The sequence below is a fragment of the Typopeltis vanoorti genome, chromosome 1 (assembly GCF_054136105.1).
Source record: "Typopeltis vanoorti isolate ZY-2024b chromosome 1, IOZ_Tvanoo_1.0, whole genome shotgun sequence".
NCBI lineage: Eukaryota > Metazoa > Arthropoda > Arachnida > Uropygi > Thelyphonidae > Typopeltis > Typopeltis vanoorti.
The window spans coordinates 59,575,870-59,588,713 of NC_143549.1; the positions used below are offsets into that span (position 1 = coordinate 59,575,870).

The following is a 12,844-nucleotide window of genomic DNA, read 5'->3' on the forward strand; positions in this document are numbered from 1 at the left end:
TACTGAGTGTTTCTAGTAAGATTTATGCAAATATTCTTGAGAAACGATGGGAAGGATTGTAGAAGTTAAGCTTGGTGAAAAACAAGCTGGATCAGGCCATATAGAAGTTGTCAGGATCAGATTTTCACTTTACGACAGATAGTCGTGCTTAACGGTCAAAGCTGTATAACTGAGAGGAGACTTCCACATAGCCTTTAAAGGAATGCGGAGAACCGACCAGGGCTTCTGACCTAACGTCCAGTCCTCACATTCTCGTGGTGCACCCTGTTGGGTATCTATCTGGATACTGAACGAACGAGGATGGGCTGAAAATTTGGGATTTGGTCGGATTTAGCCGACCAAATTGTATTCTTATTGGCTTAAACCAATATACAAAATGATGGTACAACATGACAAAGTTTCATGTCGCCTAGTTAAACAATGCCCCCGTTGTTTTTGCCAGAGGAACCAGGGCGAACAGCGAAAAGTCAGCTACTGGAACAAATCTGAAAACAAACCCCCAACTCAACATCACCAGAGTTAAAGATCGGTACTATCAACATAAGAAGCCTGAATGGCAAAGAAATGGAGCTAGCTGAAGAATTAGATAAGTACCAGATCGACATAATAGGGGTGACCGAAACAAAAAAGACCAAAACTGGTGAGATCTTTCTGAGCAATAAATACAAAATGTTATATTCAGGAAATGACAATCAAGGAACAGAAGGAATAGCCATAGTATTCAACACAAAATACGAGGCTAATCTTCTTCAATGGCACACAGTCTCAAGTAGAGTGACGTATGCAAAGATCAGGGGGAATTGGATAATGAGACTTATTTGTGCCTATGGTCCCACAGAAGGTTCTACTGAGGTAGAAGTGGAGGAATTTTTTGATGCTTTAGAAAAAGCAACTGACAATGAAAAAGGAAAAGTTGGTCCTTGTTGGGGATCTAAATAGCAGAGTAGGAAATGATAGTGAGACATACAAAAATGTTTTGGGAAAATTTGGAGAAAAGAGCAAAGCTAATAATAATGGCAAATACTTGTTGGATTTCTGCTTACGACATGGACAGGTTGTTACTAACACCATGTTCCAACATAAAAATGTGCACAAATTCACATGGAGAGAAGAGGCTAGGAATAAGAAAAGTCTCATTGACTATGTTATTGTTGATAGTGATGTTTTCTCCCTGGTGTAGGACTCCAGAGTGTACAGAGGATTTGAGATTGGAAGCGATCACTATTTAGTCTTGAGCAGGATAAAATTGAATTTCATATTGAAAAGAATAACATGTAAGAAAGTTTTAAAGTAAATAAAAGTTTAGCAGCTCTCAGATGTGAACTGTAGACTAAAATACAGAAAGATTATTGAAGAAAAAATGAAAGAGTTTGAGAACAGAAACCAAATCTTTGAGATTCAGTGGCAACCCTTGAAGAAAACCCTGATTGATTCAGCCAGAAAGGCATGTGGTGAGGTTGTGTGCAAGGATAGAAAAATCGGAAATCCATGGTGGATACAGGAAGTTAAAGAGGCAGTGAAGAAAAAGAAGAAAGCATATCAAAAGTTCCTGGCAAATAAGTCAGCTTGTGCTCTTAGAGAATACAGAGACAAATGTAAGAAAGCTAAGCAGTGGCTAAAACTAGCTAAACAGAAGTCATGGGAGGACTTTGGCAAGAACATAGAAAATAAATATCAAGAAGGTGGCAAAATATTCTGGAGGTTGTTGAAGAAGCTTAGGAATGAAAGAAAGAGTGCTGTAAAAGCAGTTAGAGATGATAAAGGTGACATGAAAACTGGAGAAAAAGATATCCTTGAAGTATGGAGTAATTACTTTGAAAAATTGCTAAATGAAACAAGCAGTGATGACAGCACAGTAGTAAAAAACACTGACCAGGAATGCAGTCAGGAATACATATCCATACTTGAAGTAGAAAAAGCCATCAAAGGCTTGAAATGTGGAAAGGCAGCAGGAGTAGATGATATTTGACCAGAAATGCTGAAGTATGGTGGTATAAGAGTCCTACAGTGGCTGCACTGCATAGTTCAGAAAGCCTGGAAAAGGGGCGAATTTGAGTAGAGCTCTCATACTACCCATATATAAAAAGGGAAATAAAACTGAATGTGAGAATTACAGAGGTATTTCCCTACTGAGTGTTCCTGGCAATATCAATGCAAGTATACTTGAGAAACGGTTGAGAAGAATTGTGGAAGAACAGCTTGGTGAAGAACAAGCCGGATTCAGGCCAAATAAAGGCTGTCAGGATCAGATCTTCACTTTACGACAAATAGTGGAGAAAGCATGGGAATATAACAAAGATCTTTATTTATGTTTTGTCGATCTGAAAAAGGTGCCAAGAGAGAAGCTATTCAGTATGCTACAGTTATATGGTGTCAATGGGGCATTATATCAAGCAATACTTAGTCTTTATTTGAGTTTTAAGTCAGCAGTTAGAATTGAAGGAAGATGGTTTAATCTAAATCTGGTGTGAGACAAGGATGTACATTATCCCCTCTGTTATTCATTATCTATATGGATCACATCATGAAGGAAAGTGGTATTAAACATGATATCAGCATTGGAGATGTTAATGTCAGCTCTTTGCTTTATGCAGACAATGTTATACTTCTAAATAAATCTGCCATAATTCCCTGACTAAATTGAATAACTGTTGTAATAGATATGGTATGAAGGTCAGCATTAAAAAGACAAAGACAATGAAAATAGGTAGAATTGTTGAAAATGTCAACTGCATTGTGAACGGGGAACTTGTGGAACAAGCAAAAACATTTCAGCTACTTAGGCACGATTTTTAATGAAGATGGTGAATTAAATATGGAAATAGACAACAGAATCAACAATGCTGGTATGGTAGGCAGTCAATTGAATAAATTCATATGGAATAAGAGAGAAATTAGTCAGAACACTAAATTAGCTGTATACAAGACAGTGTACAAACCAGTTTTAACTTATGGATCTGAGAGCTGGGTTTTTTATTGCTGACCTTTATATTACAACACGTTTTCATATTACGACCAAGTATTACAACAGCTATTCAATTTAGTCAGAGAATCTTGCAGACTTGTAGCGGATTTATTTAGAAGTGTAACATCATCCGCATAAAGCAAAGAGCTGACATTAACATCTCGAATTTTCACATCATGTTTAATACCACTTTCCTTCATAATGTGATCCATATAGATAATGAATAACAGAGGGGATAATTTACATCCTTGTCTCACACCAGATTTAACATTAAACCATCTTCCTGTACTTCCTTCAATTCTAACTGCTGACTTACAACTCAAATAAAGATTAAGTATTGCTTGATATAATGCCCCATTGACACCATATAACTGCAGCGTATTGAATAGCTTCTCTCTTGGCACCTTGTCATATGCCTTTTCCAGATCGACAAAACTTAAATACAGATCTTTGTTATATTCCCATGCTTTCTCGACTATTTGTCGTAAAGTGAAGATCTGATCCTGACAGCCTCTATTTGGCCTGAATCCAGTTTGTTCTTCACCAAGCTTTTCTTCTCAACCGTTTCTCAAGTATACTTGCATAGATCTTGCCAGGAACACTCAGTAGAGAAATACCTCTGTAATTCTTACATTTAGTTTTATTTCCCTTTTTATATATGGGTACTATGAGAGCTCTACTCCAATCATCGGGAATTTGTCCCTTTGTCCAGGCTTTCTGAACTATGCAGTGCAGCCACTGTAGGACTCTTATACCACCATACTTCAGCATTTCTGGTCGAATATCATCTACTCCTGCTGCCTTTCCACATTTCAAGCCTTTGATGGCTTTTTCTACTTCAAGTATGGATATGTATTCCTGACTGCATGCCTGGTCATTGTTTTTTACCACTATGCTGTCATCACTGCTTGTTTCATTTAGCAGTTTTTCAAAGTAATTACTCCATACTTCAAGGATATCTTTTTCTCCAGTTTTCATGTCACCTTTATCATCTCTAATTCCTTTTATAGCACTCTTTCCTCCATTCTTAAGCTTCTTCAACAACCCCCAGAATATTTTGCCTGCAAATAACTGCCAAAAGATTTGAAGACAGCCTCTCTAAAACCAAGAAGTAAATCTTTGATGATACTCAGAGGATATAATCTGAAAATACTAGCTTAAGTGTTACCTCTCCTTACTCGTTGCTTCATCCTGTGCTTTTATGATCATACTGACCTGACCTGACTGCTATAAATTGCCTTTAATGTTTTAGTAACTGAAGAAGCAAAATATTGTTTATGAAGTATCTACTTCATTTACCTGTTATGTTGTAATAATCTATGAAATTAAAGAAATATATGATTTAGTTATGCTAATTTTTTTTTTTTTTTTGTTAATCTTGAGTATTTAAAGTTTAAATTCATTTCTGTATAGAATAATCAAGGGTTTAAAGTGCAATCGCATGTGAAATCTTTTTGTATTAAAAACTTGCTGAATATTGTCATAATTGAATATAAGAATTGGGTTTTTTTTCCTCCCCCATAGCTTAACAAAAGATATGACAGGCAAGGTAAGACTTAGTATACAATTCTAATTAATTATATTCTATACATGCATCACATGCATGTTTCATAGTTTTTATATCAATCCCATTCAAGTTTGTAGATTAGCAGATTAATGCAATGTTTGTGATCAGCAATCAGAAATGCCATTAATTTCTTTTTTGAATAATTGGTTGTTGAGGAACACTTAGTTGAAGACTTTTCAAGGGAATAAAGAAGACGGATTGAATAAAAAAAAAAAAAAAAAGATTAGGATAAGCCGATTTGTTGGGTTCGTTTCTGTTGGACTGTGAATTGTTATTGATCAATTGCTGCTATGATAATTGTCATAGTTTTAGAGAGAAGTATATAATTGATGGATGTGAATCTGTGGAAAGTGCTCGTGAAAGTACATAAAGAGAAAAGGATAAGGACAGAAAATCTCTCCTTGTGGCCACTTTTTTCCTTCTCATAGTGCAGTCAATTATTGATGTAAACATTTTAAGTTGAATAAGATAGGCATTTTGTTAAATTAAAATTAATTATTGTTATTGCACTATTCATATTGAAAGACACTTGTTTCACCATTTGATGCATTCTCAACTACTCCAGTTAAACTAAGGGATCATCCGGAAACTTACAGAATCCGATGAGTTTATAGTTTTATATTCACTGTAATTGTTATTTTCAATATCTTATAAAATCATTGAAAAAATACTTATCAATAAAATGTGCATTCTCATAAGGGATCGGTAAAAACGTTTCATGATGTAATTATTATTCACAAGCAGAATTCCATACAGTAGATTAAACAATTACAATGAAAGATAAATGGAGGTAAAATAAACACCTTACTTTACTTTAGAAATAAATTACAAAATACCATCCTATGGAGAATCTGAATGACTCTCATTCAGGTAGACAACATTTTATTTTTATAAATTAGGTGATTCGTATTATAAAAAATATTATGTTGTATAAAAAAAATTTTAAAGAGATTGATATAATTAAATCTATTTCATTTCATTCCATGTTTACTGCGGTGTAATGTATTTCCTTCTAATTTTTTTTTGTTATGTTGAGCCCATGCATGAGAGGTTGGTAGATCAACCTATAGTACATTAGTACTGTGTATGGAATAGGAAAGAAGGTACTTGTTCACATTGGATTTGAATGAATGTATATTGTATTCCTTAGGGAACACATCAAGGGGAAGACTGTTTCATAGTATAGCAGCTGCAGGGATGAAGGAGGAGGAGAAACTTGTTCTGCACTGTGTAGGGATGTTGAGCAGCAGCTGCATGTGTTCCAATGAGCTTAGTACTAAGTGGGGGAAATTATTGATGCTATTTTGGATGAACATTTTCCATAGAAATATTTGTAGAAAACACATAGTGCAGAGACCAATCGTCTCTGTGAAAGTGTGTGTGTGTGGGGGGGGTGAGTTGGTAAGAGATGGATCATTAATAAGTCTGATTGCTCTCCTCTTTATTGAGTCGAGCATTTTGAGGGCCCCAAAAGCTGTTCAGGGGGTGAAGTAACCTCTTGAGCGAAAGAGAAATCCTAGTTTTTTAAGAAGCTGAGGATGCAATGGTTATGTGTTTATGCCAGGAGAGGCTTGATGTCAGGGTAATTCCAAGAAGAGAAATCTCAGATTGTCTAGAAATTTGGGTGTTGTCAAAAATAATACTGGGAGAAAATGGTTCTTTTTTATGAGAAATGAGACAGTACTGGATTTTATTTGCATTGAAATTGACTAGGTTATCTGAACCCCATTAGAGGATGGCTTGGAGGTATGACTTGAGGACAGTGGTGGTTGCTGTTCTGTAGGTTGAGGTGAGTTGTGTGGAGTAAGATTTATCAAAAGTAAGGGAGGAGTGCAATGTGCTGTCATCTGCAAAACTGTGTATTGGGTTGGAGGTAAGCTGAAGTGGGTCATTGATATATAGTAGGAAGAAGGTTGGTGAATTTACTTCACTTGTCCCAAAGAATATAAAACTTTGTTAATAACTCTTATGTTATCTAATATAATCTCATCTAATATAAAACTCATGTTAATATATAAAATTTTATCCTTATTAAAACAGTCTGCAAGTTCGTTATGAAATATGGTTTGACTTTGTAAATATTTCATAATGGCAACAAAGAGAGATAATGTTAACACAAATTAACATGTTAACACAAGGAAAAGAGTGAAAAGTGTTTAATAGCCAGGGATGCTTAAGGGTCAAAGCTGTATAACTGAGAGGAGACCTCCACATAGCCTTTAAAGGAATGCAGAGAACCGACCAGGGCTTCTGACCTAATGTCCAATCCTCACCTTCTCGTGGTGCACCCTGTTGGGTATCTACTTTGATACTGAACGAACGAGGATGGGCTGGCAATTTGGGATTTAGCCGACCAAATTGTATTCTTATTGGTTAAATCAAAATAAAAAATGATGGTACAACATGACAAAATTTCATGCCGGGTGGGGCGTCGCCCGGTTAAACAAGGCCCCCGTTGTTTTCGCCAGGGAACCAGGGCGAACAGCGAAAAGTCAGCTACTGGAACAAATCTGAAAACAAACCCCAACTCAACATCACCAGAGTTAAAGATCGGTACTATCAACGTAAGAAGCCTGAATGGCAAAGAAATGGAGCTAGCTGAGGAATTAGATAAGTACCAGATCGACATAATAGGGGTGACTGAAACAAAAAAGACCAAAACTGGTGAGATCTTTCTGAGCAATAAATACAAAATGTTATATTCAGGCAATGACAATCAAGGAAAAGAAGGAGTAGCCATTGTATTCAACACAAAATACGAGGCTAATCTTCTTGAATGGCAGTCAGTCTCAAGTAGAGTAATGTGGGCAAATATGAGAATGGGGAACTGGACAATGAGACTTATTTGTGCCTATGGTCCCACAGAAGGTTCTACTAAGGTAGAAGTGGAGGAATTTTTTGAGGCTTTAGAAAAAGCAACTGACACAGTGAAAAAGGAAAAGTTGGTCCTTGTTGGGGATCTAAATAGTAGAGTAGGAAATGATTGTGAGACATACAAAAATATTTTGGGAAAATTTGGAGAAAAGAGCAAAGCTAATAATAATGGCAAATATCTGTTGGATTTCTGCTCAGGACATGGACTGGTTATTACTAACACCATGTTCCAACATAAAAATGTGCACAAATTCACATGGAGAGAAGAGGCTAGGAATAAGAAAAGTCTCATTGACTATGTTATTGTTGATAGTGATGTTTTCTCCCTGGTGCAGGACACCAGAGTGTACAGAGGATTTGAAATTGGAAGTGATCACTATTTAGTCTTGAGCAGGATAAAATTGAATTTCATATTGAAAAGAATAACATGTAAGAAAGTTTTAAAGCAAATAAAAGTTGAGCAGCTCTCAGATGTGAACTGTAGACTAAAATACAGAAATATTATTGAAAAGAAAATGAAAGAGCTTGAGAACAGGAATCAAACCTTGGAGATTCAGTGGCAAACTCTGAAGGAAACATTGATTGATTCTGCAAGAGAGGCATGTGGTGAGGTTGTGTGCAAGGATAAAAAAATCAGAACTCCCTGGTGGACACAGGAAGTTAAAGAGGCAGTGAAGGAAAAGAAGAAAGCATATCAAAAGTTCCTGGCAAATAAGTCAGCTTTTACTCTTACAGAATACAGAGACAAATGTAAGAAAGCTAAACAGTGTGTAAAACTAGCTAAACAAAAGTCATGGGAGGACATTGGCAAGAATATAGAAAATAAATATCAAGAAGGTGGCAAAATATTCTGGAGGTTGTTGAAGAAGCTTAGGAATGGAGGAAAGAGTTCTGTAAAAGGAATTAGAGATGATAAAGGTGAAATGAAAACAGGAGAAAAAGATATCCTTGAAGTATGGAGTAATTACTTTGAAAAACTGCTAAATGAAACAAGCAGTGATGACAGCACAGTGATAAAAAACACTGACCAGGCATGCAGTCAGGAATACATATCCATACTTGAAGTAGAAAAAGCCATCAAAGGCTTGAAATGTGGAAAGGCAGCAGGAGTAGATGATATTCGACCAGAAATGCTGAAGTATGGTGGTATAAGAGTCTTACAGTAGCTGCACTGCATAGTTCAGAAAGCCTGGACAGAGGGACGAATTCCCGAAGATTGGAGTAGAGCTCTCATAGTACCCATATATAAAAAGGGAAATAAAACTGAATGTGAGAATTACAGAGGTATTTCCCTACTGAGTGTTCCTGGCAAGATCTATGCAAGTATACTTGAGAAACGGTTGAGAAGAATTGTGGAAGAAAAGCTTGGTGAAGAACAAGCTGGATTCAGGCCAAATAGAGGCTGTCAGGATCAGATCTTCACCTTACGACAAATAGTCGAGAAAGCATGGGAATATAACAGAGATCTGTATTTAAGTTTTGTCGATTTGGAAAAGGCATATGACAAGGTGCCAAGAGAGAAGCTATTCAATACGCTGCAGTTATATGGTGTCAATGGGGCATTATATCAAGCAATACTTAGTCTTTATTTGAGTTGTGAGTCAGCAGTTAGAATTGAAGGTAGTACAGGAAGATGGTTTAATGTTAAATCTGGTGTGAGACAAGGATGTACATTATCCCCTCTGTTATTCATTATCTATATGGATCACATTATGAAGGAATGTGGTATTAAACCTGATATCAAAATTGGAGATGTTAATGTCAGCTCTTTGCTTTATGCGGATGATGTTATACTTCTAAATAAATCCGCTACAAGTCTGCAAGATTCTCTGACTAAATTGAATAGCTGTTGTGATAGATATGGTATGAAGGTCAGCAATAAAAAGACAAAGACAATGAAAATAGGCAGAATCATTGAAAATGTCAACTGTGGTGTGAATGGAGAACCTTTGGAACAAGTAAAACATTTCAGCTACTTAGGCACAATTTTTACTGAAGATGGTAAACTAAATATAGAAATAGACAACAGAATCAGCAAAGCTGGTATCGTGGGAAGTCAATTGAATAAATTCATATGGAATAAGAAAGAAATTAGTCGGAAAACTAAATTAGCTGTATACAAGACTGTGTTCAAACCAATTTTAACTTATGGATCTGAGAGCTGGGTGAGAAGTAAAACACTTGACCAAAGACTAGAGACCGCAGATATGAGAGTCCTGAGAAAGATTAGAGGCGTGAACAGATGGCGTCAATGACAATATCATATTAAAAATGAGGATATTAGGAAAGAACTTGACATTGTCATCATCCAGGAATGCGTTAGCAGAGCTAATCTCAGATGGTATGGTCACTTAAATAGAATGGGAGAGGAAAGATTAGCAAAACAAGTGTTCTCTGCCAGGTTGGCAGGAAAACGACCCAGAGGAAGACCAAGATATAGGTGGATTGATACGGTACAAAGTGCCTTAGACGATAGAAATATAAGATCTGATAATGTTTGAGTCTTGACAAGTAACAGACTGATTTGGAGGAAAATTGTAGATAGGAAGTTAGTAATGATGTAATTTTTTCATGTAGTACTGTCATATCCTGTACACCCCTTGAGGGTACATGGCAGGAATTTGATGATGATGATATTTCAACCTGAAAATTCCAGGTCATCAGTGGCATATGAATACAAATTAGAATACGAACATTGGATTAGATGAAACAGTAAGAGCCTTGTAATGTGTTTTACATGGAAAAGTAGTGCAAATGAATAATAGAGTAAGCATGGTATTATTATTTTTAAAAAAAAAAAAATGTTAATTATGTGTGATTAGAATAAGACTCCTGTATCTTCAATACTGAGAGGCTGTCATTCTGATTCAGGTTGCAATTTTGGAGTAAATTTTCAGACCATAGGATATTGTGGTCAATATCAATTCCATGTTGTGCAAGGCCAGATATCTTATTAATGATGTAGGATTGGTGTTCTTGCATTCTTTTATGCCTTGAACATGCAGTTTGTCCAAGGTAAGAAAGGGTGACACATGGAATTTGGTTGACACCAGGAGGTGCCAGTGGAGATCGTTTATCTTTATAAGATGGGAACTATGGTGATAGTTTGTTGAAAGGAATGAATATAACCACTAGATTATACTTTTTAAAGATTCTAGAGATAGATCGGTTCAGAGTTTCCAACATTTAGGTTTCAAATTCCAAGAATTTGCAATGCAAATGTTGCTTCTGTTTGTTAACTGAGGATGCTTTGCAGCCATTTAAAATGCATGTGATAGGTGAGGATATTTTTATTTATTTGTTTTTTTAAATATCTGATCCACACATGAAAAGCCACAAGACCTATAGTGCACTAGTGCTGTGTGTGTGTGTGTGTGGACAAGAGGGATAGAGGAAAGGAAGGAGTCTGTTCACATGTTATCTTGAATATCAATGATATGATTGCAAGTACTTGACTTGCATTTAGAAAGATCCCTGCTGGAGATATGATTGTTTCTTTCAGTTTTATGAAGTTAAGAATAATCTTGAGTTCATGGCATTTGGGGGGGGGGGGGAGAGAAATCCTAGCTCAGCTTATTTTGTAACAGATAATAATGGCTTCTTGGAGTGGACCAAACAACATATTTTTGATTTCTCAGAGGCTGTGGAAGCCAACTGTCCAAACCAATATATTCATTCTTTTCCTTGTGTTATTGTGTTAATTTATGTGTGTGTGTGTTGCTGAAACAGTAATGCATGGAGGTGACTATTTTCAAGTTCAATTACTGCATGTAATTTTGGATGACAGATATCAAGAAATTATCATTTTACTTTAATAGACTGAAAGTGTATAATATAACTGTCTTTCTTACTTGACTGTTTATTTTATATGTTGTTTTGTCCTGCCATGCGATTAGAGTGCTATTGAGTTTAACCAGCAGTTAGCCAGTACATGCATGTACAGAGATTGAGGAAGCAGCACATCTACCAATAAACAAGTTTGAAGTTGTTTGTTGTATAAAAATCTAGATAAGGCCTCTAACTTTTTTTTAATGATAGAGTAGCATAGTTGGAAAGAGTGAATTCTTATGCTAGTTTTGTCTATTGTTTGTTTATTTAACACTTTTTGTTCCTATCAGTAGAAAAAAATTGAAGCAACAAAATTTTTGTGCTGCAAACAAAGCTGTGTTTTCATCTAATTTTTGAGGTGACATGATCAATTTTCTGGTAGGTACCCTCAAGGAGTGTTCACACTACTATGACAGCAACACATGATTAAGTTTACATTATTATTAATCTCCATTCAAGAGATTTTCTCTAAATTAGTGTAGTACTTGTCAGCTCCAATATTATTGCATCTAACATTTCCTGCTTCTAAGGCACTTCTGACTTTGGTCTTCCTCTGGGTCGCCTGCTGCCATCTAGGCATCAAACACATTTATTTCTAACATTCATTTTAGATAAATTATGGACTCAGCAACTATATTATAACTATTTTAATTTCCCGACATTTCAACCTACATGTTAAGTTCATCATCTGGAGTATGCACATATATACAGAGACAAGCTGAATTATATTTCACACAGTATGATAAAGAGACATTGATTTGATCAACTGTTATTCTACTGGCATGACCTCTAGTGAAAATAGAATATATATAAAAAAAAATTAAATAAATAAATACAAATAAAAAAAAAAATTAAAAACTACATCAAAGCTATATTCTATTTAAGATAACATCAGAGAAACATTCTTTCATATAGATTTTCTTTCTGGATTACTTATGGTCCTATTTAGAGTTAACTCTTAGTGAGAAAGTTTAAGTGGGTAGAATATGTGCCTTTCATATGCTTGGGATTTTAAGACCATCATTATTGTTAAGATTAGGGTGGTTAATAAGAATCTCACAAGCTTCCTTAAATTTACGTTCATACCATGTTTTGGTGTGATGTAAACAATTGGCGCTTTTCCAGTCAATTCTATGTAAATTGTTCAGGGCATGATCAGAAAAGTCAGCTTGACCATAGTTATTATATTTAATGTGTCGTTTATGTTCCTTTTGTATGATAGGAATTGTGCATCCTGTTTCCCCTATATAGGGTAGATTACAGGTACAATAAATACGGTAACTCCAGGGTTGGCCAGCAGAGGGAGCGAGTCTTTAGATGAGTTAAGTTCTTTAATTTTGCAGGAGGTTTAAAGGTGCTTTAAGGTTGTATTTCTTTAGTATTCTGTTTATTTTATCTGCTGTCCCTTTAATGTATGAAATGGTTATAGTTTTATTGTAGTCTAGTTTATCTTTGTTTTTTAGTGAGGTCTTGTAGAGAATTTTGTTAATAGTATTTTGGCTGTAATAACCATTTTTTAGGAAAATATTGCTGATAACTTTAAATTCATCTTTAAGCGCTTGGTTATTGGAGCAAATCTTCAAAGCCCTGTTTTTTAGAGTATTAATAAC

The 12,844-nt window shown here is 35.5% G+C and overlaps 1 protein-coding gene across 2 annotated transcripts in view; it reads left to right on the forward strand.

The window, feature by feature from the left end:
- Nucleotides 1–12,844, forward strand: part of gammaCOP (coat protein (coatomer) gamma) — a 406,638-nt gene that overhangs the window by 59,211 nt on the left and 334,583 nt on the right. For both annotated transcript variants that reach the window (XM_090390747.1, XM_090390756.1), the window contains exon 5: nucleotides 4,490–4,514. In XM_090390747.1, the coding sequence (XP_090246873.1) occupies nucleotides 4,490–4,514 (25 nt within the window). The remainder of the gene's footprint in view (nucleotides 1–4,489; nucleotides 4,515–12,844) is intronic.